The 22,050-nt window shown below is 36.8% G+C and overlaps 1 protein-coding gene and 1 non-coding gene across 3 annotated transcripts in view; both read left to right on the top strand.

Annotated features, from left to right (window-relative positions):
- The window catches only part of LOC140621223 (mitochondrial import inner membrane translocase subunit Tim23), a 33,513-nt gene that overhangs the window by 9,614 nt on the left and 1,849 nt on the right, over window positions 1-22,050 (top strand). The window contains exons 3-7 of one of the 2 annotated variants that reach the window (XM_072806329.1): window positions 8,497-8,590; window positions 8,927-9,011; window positions 12,517-12,575; window positions 14,363-14,473; window positions 14,621-15,110. In XM_072806329.1, coding sequence (XP_072662430.1) covers window positions 8,497-8,590; window positions 8,927-9,011; window positions 12,517-12,575; window positions 14,363-14,473; window positions 14,621-14,637 — 366 coding nt within the window. In that variant the 3' untranslated portion in view covers window positions 14,638-15,110. Of the gene's footprint in view, window positions 1-8,496; window positions 8,591-8,926; window positions 9,012-12,516; window positions 12,576-14,362; window positions 14,474-14,620; window positions 15,111-22,050 lie in introns of those variants that run through there. The other variant, XM_072806328.1, reaches the window with a different exon arrangement.
- LOC140621271 (small nucleolar RNA SNORA74) lies at window positions 11,513-11,711 on the top strand. The gene has a single exon (XR_012020996.1). It is a non-coding gene; the product is annotated as a small nucleolar RNA SNORA74 (small nucleolar RNA).

Here is a 22,050-nt window from a genome sequence, read left to right as displayed (position 1 = left end):
TTGCACTTTTCCAGGTCCTGTGTTATTACTTTCTTATTTTACCTTTATGCACAGTTGCTTTTGAATGTCCAGTCTTTAATATCTGGCTCCCAACAATGGGGAAAAGAGAGCTTGAAAGGGAAACAAAAAGGGGAGTAGCTCTTATTCAAATTCCCTGGAAGTCTGTGGGGGTTGGAGGACATGCAACAATAGCTTTGTATCTCTGTGATCAGAGCACAAATTAAAGGTTTATTTTTTAAAACAACAGGAACTAATTTTTAAAGCACACCAATAGGGCAGCCCTGGTGGCTTAATGGTTTAGCGCCCTTCGGCCCAGGGCATGATCCTGGAGTCCCGGGATCGAGTTCCACATCGGGCTCCCTGCATGGAGCCTGCTTCTCCCTCTGCCTGTGTCTCTGCCTCTCTCTCTCTCTCTCTTTCTCTCTCTCTCTGTCTCTAATAAATAAAATCTTTTTTTTAAAAAAAAGCACCCCAATAAAAATATTGGAGTGTATAGTTGCAAAGTTCTAAAAAATTGTTAATGGTAAGTTATTTAAGTGGGAAATAGTGACATAAATAGTAATTAAATTCTATAAATGAGAATGTAAAATCTGGCAATCTTAACGAAATCTTGAACCAGATATTTACGTTAAAAAAACATGTATTGGGGCAGCCTGGGTGGTTCTTCGGTTTAGTGCCGCCTTCAGCCCGGGGTGTGATCCTGGAGCCCTGGGATCGAGTCCCTCATCGGGCACCCTGCATGGAGCCTGTTTCTCCCTCTTCCTGTTTCTCTGCCTCTCTCTGTGTGTCTCTTATGAATAAATAAATAAATAAATAAATAAATAAATAACCTTTAAAAAATGTATATTTCTATTTGAATTCATTTTGCTTTATATTAGATTATTAATCTAATATATTAATATTAACTAATAATATGTTATGATATATAATATATTACATATAATAATATATTAAACTATTAATCTTTCTATTAGATTATGAATTTATTTATTTGAGATATAAGGGAGAGGGGCAGAAGGAGAGCGAACCTCAGACTCCTCACTGAGTGCAGAGCCTGACAAGGGGCTCCATCCCAGGATCCTGAGATCATGTCTTATGCCAAAACCAAGAGTTGGAGATCCCTGGGTGGCTTAGCGGTTTAGCGCCTGCCTTTGGCCCAGGGCACGGTCCTGGAGTCCCGGGATCGAGTCCCGCATCTGGCTCCGGCATGGAGCCTGCTTCTTCCTTTGCCTGTGTCTCTGCCTCTCTCTCTCTCTCTCTCTCTCTGTCTCATGAATAAATAAATAAAATCTTAAAACAAAACCAAGAGTCAGAAACTTAACTGACTATACCACCCAGATGCTCCCTATATTTTAAGGTTTACATTTGCTTCAGCCTCTCTTTTTTGTTATTTGGAGAAGATGGTAATTCAGCGCAGGTTAAGTTGCAAATTGCAGTGTTTTTTTAAAGCTCAATTATAACAACAGGATATTAGACTAAACTGATCAAGACACTACAAAGAGTATTGGATATCTCAGGAATGCAAGATTAATTTAACATCTGAAAATCAACATGCTAAGTTATATCAGGAAAGAATAAAAGAAGAAACTCAATAGACATAGAAAAACATCTGACTAAATTCAGTGTTCCTTTGTGATAAAAACATTCATTAAGCTAAGAATAGGGACATCTGGGTGGCTCAGCAGTTTAGTGCCTGGCTTCAGCCCAGGGCATGGTCCCAGAGTCCCAGGATCTAGTCCTGCATCAGGCTTCCTACATGGAGCCTGCTTCTCCCTCTGCCTATGTCTCTGCCTCTCTCTATATATGTCTCATGAATAAATAAATAAAATCTTAAAAAAAAAAGCTAGGAATAGAGGGAAACTTCTTCAAACTGACAAATGGCATTTGTAAAGTAACCAAAGCTAACATCAAATGTAATGATGAAAGACTGAATACCAGTAATTAGGAACAAGACTCTTATCTACTATCTTCATTTCTGTTCAGTATTTTTTTTTAAACATTTTATTTATTTATTCATAGAGACACACAGAGAGAGAGAGAGGCAGAGACACAGGCAGAGGGAGAAGCAGGCTCCATGCAGGGAGCCCGATGTGGGACTCGATCCCGGGTCTCCGGGATCACGCCCTGGGCTGGAGGCAGCGCTAAACCCGCTGAGCCACCTGGGCTGCCCTGTTCAGTATTTTTTACCCAGGGCAGTTAGGCAAGAAAATGAAGCGGCATTCAGATTGATAAAAGTAGAAGTAAAACTAGATAGATATTTGCAGATGGCATGGTCTTATCTATAGAAAATTTTCAGTGTGCTCAGTCAGTTAAGCCTCCGACTCTTGACTTTGGCTCAGGTCATGATCTTCAGGGTCCTGAGTTGAGCCCTGTGTCAGGCTCCATAATCAGTGTGGAGTCTGCTTATCTCTCTCCCTCTGCTCCTCCTACATGTGCTCATGTGTGCACTCTCTCAAATAAATAAATAAAATCTTTAGGAAAAAAAGGAAGAAAGAAAATTTTTACAGAAACCACAAAATACTATTAGAAATAATAACTTCAACAAAGCTTCAAGTTAGAAGATCAATGTACATACTCAAGTTATTTTTTAACCAGTAATAATAGACGCTACAAAAATGAAAGTACAAAAACAATTTGATTTACAACATCATCAAAAAGAATAAAAAATTTAGGAATAAATTCAAGGAAATACAAAAGTTATACTCTGAAAAATATGAAACATTGAAAAAACCTGAAAGAAGACTTAAATAGAAAAATCAGAAGGAAAAAAAAAAAGAAAAATCAGAAGGTTGCATTTTTTGGGTAGAGAATATTATTAAAATTACAATAATCTACAAATTTCTATGCAGGTTCAGCACAGTTCCTTTAGAAATCTCAGCTGACTTTCTAGAAAAGTCAGTCAATTTCCTTTCCAGAAATTGACTGGCTGACCCTAAAATTCATATGGAAATTCAAGGAATGCAGAATAACCACTAATCTTGAAAATAATTCCACACTTCTCCCTTATAATCTACAAAAATTAAGACATTATTGTACTAGTATGAGGATAGCTCCACTGATCAACAATATAAAATTAGGGGCCCAGAAATAAGCTCTCACATTTATAGTCCGTTTTCAAGGAAAGTACTAAGACTGTTAAGTAGGGGGAAAATGGTCTTTTCAACAAACTGTGTTGGGACAACTGAATCTGTACACAAAAGAATGAACTCAGACCCCTGCCTCATATCATATTCAAATATTAACTCAGAATGGGTCAAAGACATAAATATGAGAGTTACAAAACTGTGAACTCTTAGAAAAAATTATAGGTATAAATATTTGTGACTTTAATTTAGGTGCTGATTTCTTAGATATGACACCAAAAGCACAAGTGATTAAAAATAATTAGTAATTGGATTTAATAAAAACTTAGAACTTTTCTGCTGCAGACTACAAAGTCAAGAAAAGGAAAAGACAGTCCACAAATTGGGAGAACATAATTATAAATCATATTTGATAAGGACTTACATCAAGAATATTTAATTTGGGCAGCCCGGTGGCTCAGCGGTTTAGCACCGCCTTTGGCCCAGGGCCTGATCCTGGAGACTCGGTATTGAGTCCCCACGTCAGGCTCCCTGCATGGAGCCTGCTTCTCCCTCTGCCTGTGTCTCTGCCTCTCTCTCTCTCTGTGTCTCTCATGAATAAATAAATAAAGTCTTTTTAAAAAGAATATTTAATTTTGGGGATACCTGGGTGACTCAGTGGTTGATCATCTGCCTTTGAGTCAGGACATGACCCCAGGATTCTGAGATTGAGTGCCACATCAGTTTCCCCATGGGGAACCTGCTTCTCCCTCTGTCTATGTCTCTGCCTCTTTTTCTCTGTCTCATGAATAAATAAAACTTATCTTTAAAAAAAAGAATATATAATATTTTAGGAAACTCTTAAAACTCAATTTAAAAACGGATAAAAGATTTGAATAGACATCTCTCCAAAAAGATACAGTAATGTTCGATAATCACATAAAAGACATTCAACATCACTTACTAGGGAGATGCAAATTACAAAACCAAAGTGAGATACCACTTCACCCTTGGTACAGCAATAATCAGAAACACGCACTAACTGGTTTTGGTGAGGACGTGCGGAAATTGGACCTTCATGCACTGCTGGTGGAAATGTAAATTGAAACAGCTGCTTTGGAAATAGTCTGACAGTTTCTCAAAATATTAAAAATAGAGTTACCATATGACCCAGTAATTCTACTCAGAGATATACCCAAGAGAATTAGAAACATATGTCCACAAAACAAATTGTACATGAATGTTCATATCAGGTTTATTCTAACGAGCCAAAAAGTAGACACAACCCAAATGTCTTATCAACTTAAGAATAAACAAAATGTGGCTTCTCGTGCAGTGAGATATTTAGCAGTAAAAAAAGGATGAAGTAATGATACATGCTGCATCATGGGTGAACCTTGTAAACTTACTACATAAAAGAAACCAAATCATAAAAGACTCTATATTATATTATTCTACTTATATGAAATGTCCAGAATTGACAAATGAATGAGACAGAAAACAGATTGATGAGTAGCTGCCAAGGGTAGGGGATAAATGGAGAACTGACTATTGCTCCCAGGTACCAGGTTCTTTTTGTGGGATAAAGTATAGTCTTTGTTGTAGAATTCTGAATATACTAAAAACTATTGAATTGTGCACTTTAAATAGGTGAATTATATGATGTGTGAATTATATATCAGTAAATTGAGTGGGGTTTTGGTTGTTTTTTTGTTTTTGTTTTTTTGTTTTTAAGAGTGATGGTTAGGACTTTTTGTTTCAAGTTGAATCACTAACAATATTTGACTACCTGCATTTCTTGAGTGTGTTTCAATAAAGGCAAGTTGTTTAGGACTTGTATAAAACTTGTTTTTGCAGGAAATGTTTGCCAAATGTTTGTCAAATGTCAGTGTTATCTACACTGTATGTTTATTGATTTATTTCAAAAGTACCTCGTTAGTATTTTACTCAAAATTTTGAAACTATGTTTGCTTAAATGTTGATCTTAAGCTTAAAGGGTGTACTGTAGCTCCATTAAAAATACATTTTGAGGGATCCCTGGTTTTGGTCCCTGCCTTTGGCCCAGGGCGTGATCCTGGAGTCCCTGGATGGAGTCCCGCATCAGGCTCCCTGCATGAAGCCTGCTTCTCCCTCTGCCTAGGTCTCTCTCTGGGTCTCTCATGAATAAATAAATAAAATTTTTAAAAAACTAAAAATTAAAAAAATAAATAAAGATACATTTTGACCCTACATTGGTAGGTGAGGCCTGGTAAGGTTAGATATCAAAGAAAACTCTGCGTTTTTAAAAAAATTAGGATTCCTAAAAAAAAGAAAAGAAAAGAAAAATTAGGATTCCTGCTTAAGCACAAACATTTGTGGTAACCTTTTCCATTCAAATGCAAAAGGGACTTCAGAATTAAAAAGTTTCTCTCATCTCATTGTTAAAAAAAACCATGGGAAGTCTAAATTTAAAGACTACCTTAATCAGAGTTGTACTTTGAGGAATAATTTTCCGTACTTTTGAAGGGCAAAGACATCTTAAATACTACCTGTGAGCTCACTGTATACTAATTTTTGGCAACAACTTTTATCCAAGGTACTATTTGTGGTTTCTCTCTCTCTTGATTTGTTTATTTTAAAGAGAGAGAGAGGGCATAAGCAGGAGGGGCTGAGGGAGAAAGAGAATCTCAAGCAGACTCCATACTGAGTGCAGAACCAGACACAGGGCTCATTCTCAGGACTCTTGAGATAGTGACCTGAGCAAAACCAAGAGTTAGACGTTTAACTGCACTGCCCAGACACCCCTTTGGTTTCTCTTACTGTTGTTTTGTGTTGTCACCATATTTGCATCCTCACTGGTACATTAAAAATTATATTAAGTAAATCTTCCACTTTTTAGGCCAGATGAACATCCAATATAAACAACAGTATGAATTTGAATATTTCTAACATCCAGTGTCATCCAGTTGAAATATAAATATTTAACATAATTTCAGCCTTCATACTATTTTATCAAGTACAATGGTGCCCATCCTTGGATGCATTTCTCTTCTATAGTAGCAAACAATGGTATTGGTGATCTTCTAGTGACACTAGTGTCCTACAGTGTCAGCACATAAGAATTTTTCATTGTACAGTGTTTGTTAACGTGAGCTTTACAGTGTATCTTCCCTAGATGTGTAAGGATACTTCAAGATCAACCTTGCTAAGTGTTTATTTCTTGGAATTCAAATTTGGTTAATAAGCTGTTAATCATATTTTTGTTAGAAACCAAAAGCTATAGTGTTATGAAGGTTTTCTCCCCAGGATTAATTTAGCCAGTGTCTGCTCCCTCAAAAATCTTTGCAAATTTTTGTTATATGAAACAGTACATTTTAGGGGCACCTGGGTGGCTCAGTTGTTAAAGCATCTGCCTTCAGCTCAGGTCATGGTCCCAGGATCCTGGAATTGAGCCCCCTGTCAGGCTCCCTGCTCAATGGGGGTCTGCTTCTCCCTCTCTCCGTTCATGCTGTCACTCCCTCTGTCTCTGTCTCAAATACATAAGTAAAATCTTAAGAAAAAATTTAAAATGAGGGTACATTTTAATTGCATTTAAGATTAAGCCCACGCCAAAAAATAAAGGATTAAGCCCTAATGACAGCTAACGATGAAATTGTTTTCTTTTTTTTTTTTTAATGAAATTGTTTTCAGTTGATGTACATTTGCCTTCAGTCCTCGTAGTGCTTTTATTATGGTTGAACCTAGCAAAGAGTAAGTACATGCACTTGTGTTTATTAATATTCATCTTGATCATTTTTAAAAATTTCCTATTTGTGAGCCCTGGGTGGCTCAGTTGATTAAGCATCTGCCTTCAGCTTAGGTCATGATCCTGAGGTTCTGGGATTGAGTCCCACATTGGTATCCCTGCTCTGGGGAGCTTGCTTCTCCCTCTCCCTCTCCCACTCACTCACTCCCCTTGCTTGTTCTCTCTCTCTCTCTCTTTGTGTCAAATAAATAAAATCTTTTTTAAAAAGAAATCAATTTCCTTTTGAAGTCAGTGATCCATTTCTAGTTTGAAAAACTATACACCTCATTAATTCAAATACAACATTTCTAAAATCCTCAAGCCAGAAGCATAATTTAAAACTAAGTCATTAATTTAAAAGTCAGGAAGCAGGGTGCCTGCGTGGCTCAGTTCATTGAGCCTTTGATTCTTGGTTTTGGCTCAGGTCATGATTTCATGGGATCAACCGACTCCGTGCTCAGCTGGGAGTCTCCTGAAGATTTTCTCTCTCTCTCCTCCCTCTGCCCCTCCCCCCACTTTCTCCTTTCTCTCTAAAATAAATAAAATCTTTTTTTTTTTTTTTTAATAAATAAAATCTTTAAAAAAAAGTTAGGAAGCATCCAAAATTTGCAAAACTATATATAATATAATATGGGATCTCTTCAGAATTTGCTTATTATTGCCCAATAGACCATTTCTGAGTGATGAAAGTAAATGTGCTTGCTTTGAGTAAATTTATGACTTTTTGGTGAGAAAGTATGCAAACGCTAGAAATCAAGAACCAATGCAGAGCTACAGTTTTCCTAATCAGGAATGCGTTTACCAAAGTTCTATATTTGGTGAAGGGATGTTTATTAGTTAGCAAATTGCCAGCCATGTGTGCTTCTAGCTTATTTTAACCAGTTTTTATGGAAAGCTTGGCAAATGTGTACTGAATGTGTTCTTTATAAGAGTGTATTGTATTATAGAACAATCATTGTGCTCTTACAGTAGCATTTTCAACTAAGGATTTTTGGGTGGCCTTCATGGCCATATTTACTGATATATATAGTTCACATACCATATTTACTGTTTCCAGTAAATATCAAATTTACTGGAAAGAGAGACTATATAGCTTTCTAAGATTATCAAAAGAATATATGCGCCCCCAAACAGTTGAGAATTAAGAAGGTAATTTTGCTTTTGCATAATTAATCCAAACTGTTGTACTTCTGTAGTTTCTGCTTTTTTTTTAATTGAGCAGATTGATAAATAAATAGCTATAGAATGAAAGTTTTCTTTTTCCACAGTTATGTTTCAGTTGAGTAAACTATTACTTCTTATGCTTTTCCATTTACCTTTTTCTTTAGCTGTCCTTCCTAAACATTCTTGCACTGTTGTTTCATATTTAACATTAAGTAAGGCAAATTACATACCCGTAGAATCTATCAAACTTAATATTGAGAAGCAAAGTTCTGATGAGAATGCCTCCTAAGAACTAGTGAGTATAACTACATATGTAGCACATTTTATTTCACTTTGATTTAGGTGTTAGTATTGTTGTAGAAAATTTTATTTGACCAAGTGTAATTGAGTTTTAGTTGACTTAAGGTTTTACTTTTTGTGAAAAACTAGTTTGACAAATTAAAAAACACTTTGCAACTCCTGGGTCTTGAGGGGAGCTCAGCTTGGATTTTGTTATTACCCCTTTAGGATACTGATGAGTTTATTTTACCCACTGGAGCTAATAAAACCCGGGGCAGATTTGAACTGGCCTTCTTTACCATTGGAGGATGTTGTATGACAGGTGGGTATGATCACTTTTTTCACTGTCCTCAATCCAAGTAATCAAAAGTGTGTAAAATCAAAAGTAATTCAGATATTGGTTCCAGAGTTTTAAAAAATCATTTAGGGGTACCTGGCTGACTCAGTCCGTTGAGCATGTGACAGTTGATCTTGGGGTTGTAGGTTTGAGCCCCACGTTGGGTGTAGAGATTACTTAAAAATAAAATCTTTTAAAAAATTATAAATAATTATTATATACATCTTTCATTTTCTCCTACTAAAATTAAAAAGAATTCGAAGTGCAGGTTTTTAATGGAAAGCTGTATTATTTGGTTGAATCATTACTGTGAATCACTAGGGGCTGCATTTGGAGCAATGAACGGTCTACGGCTAGGATTGAAGGAAACCCAGAACATGTCCTGGTCCAAACCAAGAAATGTACAGTAAGTCTTATAATCATCTGATGTAGTGATGTTTCAATATTAACCTCTACTTTGTTGGCTTGATGAGCACAACCTTGAGATTACAAATGTTTAGGGTATTGACATACATTTTGATTGATTTTTTTTTCTTAAAATAAAAGTAATTAAGGAGTCAGGTTACTGAGGCTTAGATTTTAAAAGGAGTGATTTTTGTCAGTGTCCCTCAATTAGCTGTTGCTTCCCCGACCTAACTTCTCTACTTTTTCATTCTATAGGTCTCTGTGACTTGCTTTTCTAGTGGTTGAATTGCTAATACATTAGTTAGATTGTTCAAGGGTGTGCAAAACCATAGGACATGATAGTAAAGAAAGAAGCATGTAAGAGTGATTACTGGATCTGCTGTCATTTGAATTGAACTACTTAACTGACTTCACTCACTGTTTCTGAAAGGAGAAGGCTAAAAAAAATTTATCACGGAGTCCCTAGAACTTAGGGATAGTTCCCTGAGTCTTCTCTTAGGAAATTGAAGTTTGTGGAGAAGGAAAGTAGACATCTTCACCCTGCCCAAGAAATAAACATGATTGGTCCATGTAGATATTCTCTAAATAATATGATGTTTAGTTTTGGATGTTTTTACACTTTTTTTTTTTTTTAAAGATTTTATTTATTTATTCATGATAGTCACAGAGAGAGAGAGAGGCAGAGACACAGGCAGAGGGAGAAGCAGGCTCCATGCATCGGGAGCCCGACGTGGGACTCGATCCCGGGTCTCCAGGATCGCGCCCTGGGCCAAAGGCAGGCGCCAAACCGCTGCGCCACCCAGGGATCCCTGTTTTTACACTTTATATGGGTGAAGTCACACAGTATATATTTATACAATGGCTCATCATCATTTTTTTTAAAGATTTTATTTATTCATTAGAGACACACACAGAGAGAGACGGGGGCAGATATAGGCAGAAAGAGAAACAGGCTCCATGTAGGGATCCCAGTGTGGGACTCCATCCCGGGACTCCAGGATCACGCCCTGGGCGGAACGCAGGAGCCCAACCGCTGAGCCACCCAGGCATCCCTGTCATCATCTTTATATGTAGTTTAGCCAGCAGGTGGCAGCAGGTTTGCTAAATTAGACCTTGGGAATCCTGTCAAGTTTTTCATATTCTTGTTACTATGTGGATCTTGCTTTACTAGGCCAGATCCTTGCATATTTTTACATTTTTATTAATGCTTGTCCCTTACTCCAGAGCATCTGCATGGGGATACTTAGCCGAAGTATCTGCCTTCTGCTCAGGTCATGATCCCAGCGTCCTGGGATTGAAACACCTTCCTTCCATCCCCCTGTCAGGCTCCCTGCTCTTCCCTCTCCCTCTGCTTGCCGTTCCCCCTGCTTGTGCTCTCAAGTGCACCCATGTTGTCTCTCTCTCTCTCTCAAATAAATAAAATCTTTTTAAAAAATTTGTCCCTTACTCCAGTACTTTTTTTTACTTTTTTGTGTTATGCAGAATTTTGAAGATGTACAAAAGTAGACAGAATAGTACAGTGAAGACCCATGAACCATAACCCATCCTCAGCAGTCGGCCAAGATTGGGACCAAATGTGCCCCATCTTATTCTCCGCTCGCATGTTACTTTAAAGCAAATCCCTAACATCACATCATTTAATACCAATTTGAAAGTGGAGGATATGCTAGAAAAGACAACCTTTGTTGCTTAAAAGTGATAATTATTAGTGTTTTAGAGAGAGTAAAATTGATTTATATTTTTTTAGGTAAGATTTCTAAAATATATATTCTTAAAATATATATAATTTTTTATATGACCATTCTAATCTTATTGGATAGGAAGCATTTAAAACAGGAGACAACCGGGGTAATAGGTGGCTCAATTGGTTAAGGTCCGCCTTTGGCTCAGTTTATAATCCCAGCTTCCTGGGATTGAGCCCTGTGTCAAACTCCCTGTTCAATGAGGAGTCTGCTTCTCCCTCTCTCTTTGCCTGCCCCCCACCCTGCCCCTCTTATGCTCTCTCAAATAAATAAATAAAATCTTTGAAAAATAAAATGAATAAAGTAGGAGGCAGCCTCTAAAAAAATGGAAAGAAAGTAAGGTTTGGGGCCAGTCAGATCTAGTAGCTTCAAAGCCTAGTTTCTTACTTACTGTTTTGTGATTTTAGGTAAGTTTTTTTTCTACACTGAAGGGTTGTTGAGAGGTGATTAAGGTAGCTAAATAGGGGCTCAGTAAGTGGAGATATATTTCCCAATCATATCCCAGACAATTTCACTAACTTGCAGTGCTTCCAGCGGTATAATAAAAGTAATAGTTTTAAAAACTTGTTACAAATGACAGTATACTGAACTTAAAATAAGTTAGTAAATATGTAACAATTAGTTAGAAACAATATACTTCATTACTAATTTTTAAACAGCTTTTTAGAGATAAATAGAAATTTTTGTTATTTGGACATTACATGAGTTTTTTAATTGCATTAAATGAGTTTTTTCACTTTGTTACTGGAATTACATAATTTCCAGCAGTAGTCAGCTGTCCGGATAGACCCATTCCTGTGATGGTGTTACACTGCTGGGAGAGGAATGTCTTCTTCCTCCAGTTGCCTCTGTCACTGTTTTGGTGGCGCCTGGCACTGGTACAAGGCAGAACTATGCTTCCTTGAGAGTATGCTGAGCGTTCACTCTGGCCGCTTGGTTCTAGTCAGGGAGCAGACATAGTATGTTTTCTGTGTGTATTCTACTGAGACAGCTTTTTCCTTCTCTTTGAGTATTTCCCCTTATTTCTGCTTTTTTTTTTTTTTTTTTAAGATTTTATTTATTTGACAGCACAAGCAGGGGGAACAGCAGTGGGAGAGGGAGAAGCAGGCTCCCCACTGAGCAGGGAACCCAATGTGGGGCTCAATCTCAGGACACTGGGACCATGACTTGATACTTTAACTGACTAAGCCACCCATGCACCTCTATGTTACTTCTTTTATGTAAATCAATTACTATAAACTTTTTTTTTAGTAAAACACATTCTAGGCTGTCAAATCCTTTGTGTATTTGATTTATATTTAATAATAAGAACTTTCCTTACTGCCCAAAAATGTTAGAGGTTTAACCTTCATTTATATTTATATACAGTAAAAGTCATCCTTACTAAATTCTGAGGAGATACTAAGGTAAGTCTTAAAATTAAGAAAACTTCAGGGGGTGCCTGGGTTGCTCATTCGATTGGACATCTGACTCTTGATTTTAGTTCAGGTCATGATCTGGGGGTCCTGATACCAAGTCCTGCCTCAGGCTGTGCACTCAGCGGGGTGTCTGCTTCTCTCCATCGGGTCTCTGCTCGTGTTCTCTTTCTTTCTAAAATAAATCAATAAATCTTTTTAAAAATAAATAAATTAAAAAAATAAAAATAAATTAAGAAAACTTCGGGTATTGGCTTTATACATTATAAATAGCTACAGTAATGGTTTTTCAAATTACTAGAGAAATGGTAATTCTAAGTACAAATTCTTTCTCTCTCTGCCCTGGTAGGATTTTGAACATGGTGACTAGGCAAGGGGCACTTTGGGCTAATACTCTAGGTTCTCTAGGTAAGTAGAGATCTCACTTAATAAATCATTAATGCAACAAAAGAATGTGTATGTATCATGAACAATTTGGTCAACCAAAGTTCTGGCCCTAGGATATTAAACATTTTATTTAAATCTACTCTGATGAGTAGTGTAGACAATACTTAGGAAAAGACCATGAACAACATAAAGTAATTCCAGATGTTAAAGCCTTTTCTCAATGTTTTAAGTCTTTTTAAATATTATATACTCCCCTGTCCAAGCAAGATACCAAATCATGTTTTAAGTAGATATGAAATCCAGGTAACTTAGATCTAAGTCCAGTGCCTCTTTATGTTAAGAAAGGTTCAGGGTCCTGTAGTAAGATACGGTAGATTAATTCATCCCTCTTGCTCTAGTTTCCTAATAGCCCATTCAGCATTCTATTTACTTCAGTAGATTTCTCAGACCCTATTTCCAGAGTTATAATAGGACCTTTGTAGATAATGAAAACATTTGTTGTTCTAAGCAAAGGGTAAGTTAGTAGGACTTAGGACCAAATTCTTTCATATTATGTTGTTTATAAATGATTGACTCTTTTGGTTACTCATAGCTTATTAATAAATGTACCAGTGGTATTTATACTGTAACAGCCAAGAATGTCTTTGTAACTTAGTTGAAAGTCTGAAAATCTTTTAATTGTGGCAGATTAACTAAAGGAAAATGTAATCATCTCATTGAAAAAACATAGAAAAGGCGTCTGTTGTGAAAGAATAATACCCTAGCTTTGTCATGGGATTTGGAAGCAGTACATTTTCACACCATGAAGTCAAATTGACATTTGAGATTCTAGGAAATGACTGCTTCAATGTGCTGCTCATATACAGTCACCCTTCTTTGTTTCTGTTTGGTTGCTTATGTAACTAGAGTAATCTGCCATCCTGGTCTGCCCAGGGGACTGTCTTTGTTTTAGCATTGCAAATCTCATGTTCCAGGAAACTCTCTTCCTGAGTGAACTGAGATGCTGACCAATTACCTTGTGTGTTCCTAGTATCATATGATCAATCACAATGTTTTGCTCAAGTTCAGTTTCAGTTAAAGAAGTTGAAATGGCAAGAAGAGCCTTTACAGAAGTATAAGAATATCACAACAGAGGTGTTGTAAGGCAGTTTGGTGTAATATTGAAGGGTCAAATAATGGCATAATTTTGAGAAATGATAAAAGGATTAATCGGAATCTTTATAGGAATAGGAGAAAGGTAGTTTGGGGGATGATTTTGTTACAACTATATCATGCTAGTGTTAATAGTTTTTTACATGTGAGGGAACCAAACCTCAAATTTTTTTAAGTTAACATCTTTGTTAAAATAGAAATGCGTGTGTCTTAGTTTCTAAATCCAAAGTATATAGCTGTTATGAATAAGATATAAGTGAACATTAAAAATATTTTTCCTGGGACTCCCCAGCGGGACTTTTTATTAGTAGCTACTATTCTTGTTGCTTCTGAAGCTTTCCACAGAATTTCTTTGCATATCCCCAGTTGTACACACATGTGCCTGCTTTTACATGCTAGTGATACGGTTTTTCCTGCTTTTTCTTTGGAGTGTGTAGTGTTCCAGTATATGGAAAGTCCACTTCTTGGTCTATACCCTTTGATGGGCATTTGATTTGGTGCCAGGCTTTTGCAATTACAAATAGTGTTCCAGTAGTCATTCTTTATATATCTTTGAATGCTTGTAGAATGTCTGTAAGATATATTTATCTAAACATAATTGCTATACTGACTTTTAATCACTTTTTTATTACTGATCAGTTCCATTTCCCCTTTAGCTTTGCTCTATAGTGCATTTGGTGTCATCATTGAGAAAACACGAGGTGCAGAAGATGACCTTAACACAGTAGCAGCTGGAACCATGACAGGCATGTTGTATAAATGTACAGGTAGGTACTACTGAGTGAAGAGGAGCTCTCAGTAGTTTTAAAACTAAGTAGCCACAGTTTTCAAAGGATACTTGACACATTTTTTGCAGTATAATGGAGAGCTGAACAAAACTCCTGGTTGTTTTGTATTTTTCTTTTTTTTTTAAGATTTTATTTATTCATGAGAGGCAGAGACACAGGCAGAGGAAGAAGCAGGCTCCATGCAGGGAGCCCGATGTGGGGCTAGATCCTGGGACTCTAGGATCACACCCTGGGCCAAAGGCAAGTGCTAAACTGCTGAACCACCTAGAGATCCCCTGGGTTTGGGTTTTTATTTGTTTTTTTATTAAGTGTACATTCAGTAATATTAAGTGTATTTACATTATTGTGGAATATCACCACCATCTAACTCCAGAACATCTCTTCATCTTGAAAACTAAAACTGTGTATCCATTAAACAATTTTCCCCTTCCTTTTTATTTTCTAACTATGAATTTAAACTCTTAGGTACTTTAGGGTACCTCATATAAGCAGAATCGTACAATATTTGGTCTTCTTATGACTGGCTTGTTTCGTTTAGCATACTATCCTCAAGTTCATGTTGTAGCATGTTTCAGAATTTCCTTTTCAAGGCTGAATAAAAACTCCCTTGTACATATCTACATTTTATTTATCCATTCATCTGTCAGTGGATATTTGGATTGCTTCCACCTTTGACTACTTTGAATAATGCTCCTGTGAACATGGGTGAACTAAATACCTTTCAACTTTGAAAAAATAAACAGAACCGTAAGAGTTGAACCAAAATGACCTGACTGGAGATCAAATACCAAATTCTCCTCTAAGATGGAAAAGAAATTAACATTCACTGCATTATGATTATGCCCTCAGCTATAAGCACTTAATGTAACTTACTTAAAACTGTGAAGTCATCATCATCACACCCCAATTTTATAGATGAATGCAGTATTAAGAGGACTTTTCAAAAGGTCACATAACTGGTGATAGGCCCAAGTTTTTCATCACATTTCTGCTTGAAATAGCTTAAGCTACATATGTACTCTACTTATACCTCTGAAAATTACATTTGTTTCATTGTTTTACTATGCATTAGAAATGATTAATGGAGTAATTTTGTTTTTTGGAAATTCCTCCACCACAAATATCAGGTAGCACTTTTGCTTCATTTTTAATAGAAGAAAGAAAAGCTTCAGTGGGATCATGAAATCCAAGATTTCCTGATACATCTGAGAGTGAGGGGTTTTTTTTCCTATATTGAAAATGGATTGAGGGTTCCTGGGTATTCAGTTGGTTGAGCATCCTACTCTTGGTTTTGGCTCAAGTCGTGATTTCAGTGTCATGTGATCAAGTCCACCACCCCTCTCTCTTCCTTCAAAATAAATAAATTTGTAAATCTTTTTAAAAAAGAAGAAAATGGATCATATTTGGAATTTTATTCCTAAGAGTTCACAGTATTTCTTGCACCACATGCACATGTATGTACTCAAATAAACAGAGCTCCAGGTAGATTGAGACGATAAATGCCTTTTATGTCTATGAAGATGTTACCTTAGCTAGAAAAACTTTCTTAAAAAATCTAAAAATACTTCAAGTTGAAGATCTTTAGGATCAGACAAAAGAATTTAAAACTTTAATTGGCAGCACAAGGGTGCATTTAGCAAGAGTTTACTTGGCCCAACCTGTGTTTAAAAAGATCAAATTAATATTTAAAAAACAAGAGATTTCACATAGAAATCTGGAATTCCAGCTTCTTTTGAATAAATGGAAGACAAAAAGCTTACATTATTCAAGTTGACATATGGCTAGGGCTGAGTGGGAGCTGTTTCTGTACCAGTACATGGGCACTAAAGCTCCAGTTCAAAGAATACATTAGGGGTTGGAAAGTCCCGGTCTTATTCAGGGTAAGCCACTGTGGGATTTCCCAAGCTCTAGGCAGGCTTGAATATAAGAATGTACTGAATTATTCATCTTAGAACATATTATACATATTTAAAAGGGAAAGGAAAAGGCTGAATTCTTGATTTTGGAGGAAATGGGAGCCTAGCTTTCTGTGTCAAGGACTTCCTTGCAGTAATAGCATTTATGACACAGGCTGAGACACCTCCTGCATAAATTATAAAAGAGAAAGGTCTTGGTTCAGAAGAGAAGAAGCAAAAAAAGAATATCCATAATTCTATGTCAGGTGACTGCAGATTTCATTTTCCATTACAGTGTGAAACATAGAGGAAGTTAATAATCTGCTGACCAAGAATTCCAACGTCGGCTCATAGTTTCTGGCTGAACAATTTAAATTTAGCTCAACACATTGAAATCAGTCTACAGAGGAGTCTTGTTGATTTCTGGTTTAGAATGAATTTAATAAGTACAGAATTACAAATTTTGTGTGATAGGAATACAAATACAACTTCAACTTCTAGATTCAGGGATTTGGAAAAGAGTTGAGGCACTCTTGGTCTAGAGCCAGCATAGACTCTTAAGGACAGAAGTTTACATTTAGGGAATAGCTGATTCTTGCTGACATAAAACATTTCCAACCCCCAATGTATTCTTCGACAACAGAAATGAAAATTAAAAAGGTTAAAGTAGTATAACTCAACTTAGGTATGGAGCTCCTTTAGTGGAAAGAAAACTCATGAGGAAAAACACATGAGAAAATGGGTAGTTATCAAACTAAAAGCTTAGAGACTAATTTAAATGAATAATTCTCTTGAGTGATTTTAGTTCATATCTGTTTATTTAATGAATTTATGTAAATATTTTTCAAAGGGTATGAAATGTCATTATTAGATTTTCTATGGCATATGAAAATCTGTTTAATAATGATCCATATTGGGGCGCCTGGATGGCTCCGTCCATTAGATGCCTGCCTTAGGCTCAGTCGTGATCTCAGGGTCTTGGGATTGAGCTTCCTCTTAGACTCCTTGCTCAGCAAGGATCTGCTTCTCCCTCTGCCCTTCCCCCTTGCTCGTGCTCTCTCTCTCTCAAATAAGTAAATAAAACCTTGGAAAAAAAATATTGACCAGTATTCTACCAGAAGAGGAACAGCTGTAGTTTTGCTATTGTTCATAAGCTTAGGACTAATGTTTAAAAGGCTTGGCTTGGTCACTTATCTGAAATCAGGAACAAGGCATCAGAGACTAAAAGATATGGGCACCCTTTTCTCCCCTCACAAAAAATCCCTGACCTGTTCATTCTGTGCCTTCCATAAGATTGTATTAGAGAAGCAGACTAAATAAAATTAAGGATATTCAAATACATTTCTTCATATTAAGCAAATATTATCAGGGTTATTGTTAAAAGGGGTACTTTTATCAATGAGTGCCAGGCCTTCAAAATTAAACTTTGAAGATTGTATTAGAGAAGCAGACTAAATAAAATTAAAGGATATTCAAATACATTTCTTCATATTAAGCAAATATTATCAGGGTTATTGTTAAAAGAGGTACTTTTATCAATGAGTGCCAGGCCTAACAAAATTAAACAAAGACTTTCTTGATGACTTTCTATTAGTGGCAGCAATATTCTTCCAGTAAATTAAAATACACATATAATAGGCAGAGGGTTAGCTGCTGTAATATACAGAACATTTTGACAGATCACTTAAACCAACAGTCCAATAAAAAAGAGTAAGGATTGACAGAGCGCTTCAGGGAAAAATACAAACTACTAACCAATAGAAGCTATTCGGTGTCCCAAGCAACCAGGGCAAAGCAAAATAAAACATTAAGTTAATATTTTTCACCAACTGCCTTTAAAAAAAGTGATGACAAGTAACTAACTGATGGTCACCATAGGGGAGTTGGGTGGGCGGATGCGTTGAAATAGGAGTAAGGAGTGCACTTGTGATGAGCATCAGGTGGCTAAAATAAAAACTTAAAGTGATGGTAGGTGATACTTAATATTGGCAAAGGGAAGCAAACAACTGGCATTAGTATTAGTATTTTGAATATGTAGATCCTTTGCTGAAGTAATCTTTCAGCAATTTATCCTCCAGCAAACTAAGGCATACACACAAAACTGTATGCACCAAAGTTTAAGACTGGCTTCAAGGAGAGGGCATATTTGAACAAAGATGAGGGAGCATGTGAGATGGCTGTCTGGAAAGAGTGATTTAGGTAAAGGCTAACAACAAAGTCCCATGGGGATTAAAAGGCGGCCGGGGTGGGGGTGGGGGGGACTGCGGGGTGGAGAGCAGTAGACTCTGGAGTTATCGTAAAAGTGGCAAGGGACTAAATCATATAGAAAATAGAGCAGCTTCATAGGCCACTGAAAGAATCTGACTTCACTGGACTTTGATTCTTATATTCTAAATATTAGCATTTCCATTTACTTACAAGCCTTAAATTGTTGATCATAATTATCAGGTAAACTTTCACTGTTCTGGGTCCAGAGTTTTCATGGGAGATGTTAAGTCAGTGTTGATAAACCCTCTTAAACTTGCCTAAGATTCTCAAAGGGGACTGGGCTACCATACCACCACAGGAAAGCAACCTCCAAAATGACTAAGAATCTGATGAGAAGAAGAAAAAAAGTCCTAAAACGATAGTAATGTGGGGAGTCAAAAACTATTGAGAAAATTTAATAAGTGTAGTCTTGTACAAGAGAACTGGGATTGCTGGGGAGGGACTGGTGGTGGTGGGAGGGACTCCCTCACCATGGGAAGCCCGAAAGGCAGCTGCTCTGCTGCTAAGAGTCACACATACTGCTTCCACTCTGTAACAGAGAAAGTGAAGGGGGGGGTGGTGGAAGGGAAGCAGGAAACAGCATCTTGTAGTGTTCCAGTTGCCATTGATAACCCACTTTCTCTCACCATCCCCTCATTTCATCATCCATGAACTTCTGTACCTACTTCTATACTATAAAGTATTTTTATTTTTCATTGACCATTTTGACTTTAGACTTCTACCTTCAGTATGTCTTGTCTAATCACTATTTCTGGCTTAATCTTCCTCAAGTATGGTACTAATTCTAATACTCCCTGTCCAAAAACTTTTGATGATGACATACTGCTTTTCAACTTAAATTTCTCATCCTAGCCTTCCATGCTCTAATCCTAGCCTACATTTTCAGACTTTTCCCATACCTTCCTTGCATATATCATATGACCAAACACATAAATTTGAAATCCAGTCCTTCTATAAGGCCTAGATCAACTGTTATTACCCCTTTCAATAGATTTATCTATCTATCCTGGAGGCAGTTAAATGTGGTGTAAAAAACAAAGGGCTTTGGAGTCAGACTGGGTTTGACTTGACTAGCATTAGATCCCTAAACAGCTACATGTGCAGAGAAGAACTTGTCTGAATTTGTTACACAAGGGTATATTCCCTTCACAGACTTGTAAATGAGATAACTTACATAAAGTAAGTTACTTACATCCCACCATAAGCACATTTTATGTAATTTTTACAAGGCTTAACAGTTTTCCTGGTAGGAAGTCAGTAGATAAAAAGATTGAAAAATCGAGAACTAGCAAAGTAGTTGTGTTATTTAGAAACATGAAGGTAAAAAGCAAAGAATGAAATGGTTGCCTTTGGGAACTAGGAATTAAGGTGAAGATGGTGTGTGTACTACATTGTTCATCACTAAAATCTTGGTACTATTTTGACTTGAAATTTTTCATATGGACTATAATAAAATAAAATTTAAAGTGAGCAAAAACCTATGTATCAATTAGGCATTAGAAGAGAGGAGTGAGGAGTTACTATTTAATGGGTACATAGTTTCAGTTTGCAAGATGAAAAATGTTCTCTGGAGATGGATGGAGGTGATAGTAGCATGATGCCATTATACTTGATGCTACTGTACTGTGTTGTCAAAAATGATAAAAAAAATTTTTTATAGTATTTAGTAGTAGCCATGTCAGTGTTGTAGGTAAGGCTGGAGGGGCCAGCATCATCTGCTGGCCAGATGCCTATCCACTATCCGGAGGCTGAGAATGTTTTATATTTTTAAAAATGGTTGACCCTTGAACAACGTGAAGTTGAACTGCATGGGTCAACTTATATATAATTTTTCTTCAATCAGTACAGTACTGATTTTGTATTTTCTCTTATGATTTTCTTAGTGATCCTTTCTGCTTCATTCTAAGAATACAATATATAATACAGTACATACAAGGTATGAAATATGTGTTTATCAACTATATATGTTTTCAGTAAGGCTTCCAGTCAACAGTAGGCTATTAGTGAAGTTTTTGGAGAGTCAGAAGTTGTACATGGATTTTTGACTGTGCAGGGGGTGGGGTGGCATCCTGTAACCCCACTCATTGTTCAAGGGTCAACTGTAATTACATTTCAAGTGGTTATGTAAATACCTACATAATAGCTTTTGGGACCTGAAAGTCTAAAATATTTACTTTCTGGCCATTCTAAGAAAAATTTGCTGGTTCCCCAGCTCTAAAGTAATTGTCAGTTCAGTGTATTAGCTCTGCCACTGTCCAGCTCTATACCCCCACAAACAAGGTACTTTAGTATTCTGGGCCTCATCTTCCTATGATCAGAAGATTTGCCCTTTCTGGCAAGAGTTGTGTAAGGACCAAAAGATAGAAGGTAAAACTGAAACACATGTCTGGTGTTTGTTTTCCTTTATAGAGATTGACCATTGACCTTATTTGGTTACTTTGTTCAAAGCAAGAATATTTGCTGTCAACTTCCTGTGCTTAGTTGGGCAGAAGTTCTTTACAGAAAGTCTAAAGCCAAGGCCTTCAAACGTTTAATAGAATAAGTTAGAAAATGCTGGAATTAATGGAAAGTTACAACTAAAACCTGGCTTGGTATGTGATAAGAGGCTACGCTTAAATCAGGATTAGCTGTGCTTAGTAAATCAAGCACTGCCAATGTTTAGTGTCTGCTTGCTGCAAATAACTGTTGTCCAACCTTCAAAGAAGTGACTTGTTTGAATTAAGTTGGTTTCATTTTGGTCAGAAAGTAGAAAGCTTTCTAGGAGACAAATTGTTGTTAAGGGACACTTAAAATGCCACTGGTGTCCCAAAAATCTGAGTCTTGCAATTCTGTTTCATTGTTACCCCTAGTGCACCTGCCCAAGGAGGCTTGTTATTTGATAGCTGAGAACTAATAGGAGTCTTTCAAAAAAGTGGCTAAAGAGAAACCATGTTCTTAGGCACACTCAAAGCAAAGGGCCAAGTGTAAGGAACAGTTTGCCGGTATTTCCAGACCAGTGTGCAGAGTTCAGAGCTCTGTAGATCCAGGGGAGTTCATCTGAAGTTGAATTTTGGTCCCAGGAAAACATCTGCAAATGTAGTGCGCTTCCAGGTACCTGCCCTCCATCATTTTTCTGCTAATAAACAGCAGTGAGGCCACCTTTCGTTTTTTGTTGAGTCAGAATGGAGTACTGTATGTTTGTAACCTGCTTGAAAGAGCCCTCATTATACTCAGTTTAGATCTAAAGCAGCATGTTGATGCTGTTGCAAGTAGTAGTTATTCTCCTGTACTTCATAGTTTGTTTTTTTCATCTTAGTAATTTGGTCTAATTATAATTCACCTTTAGTCCCTAGAACTTTTTGTTGATTTACTAAAGACATGAGAGGGAAGTCATTATTGGGCAGACTGTTTTAA

Source organism: Canis lupus, chromosome 29, assembly GCF_048164855.1.
Source record: "Canis lupus baileyi chromosome 29, mCanLup2.hap1, whole genome shotgun sequence".
Classification (NCBI taxonomy): domain Eukaryota; kingdom Metazoa; phylum Chordata; class Mammalia; order Carnivora; family Canidae; genus Canis; species Canis lupus.
Note: the sequence above shows the minus strand (reverse complement) of the source record. Positions and strands in the feature narration are given on the sequence as shown.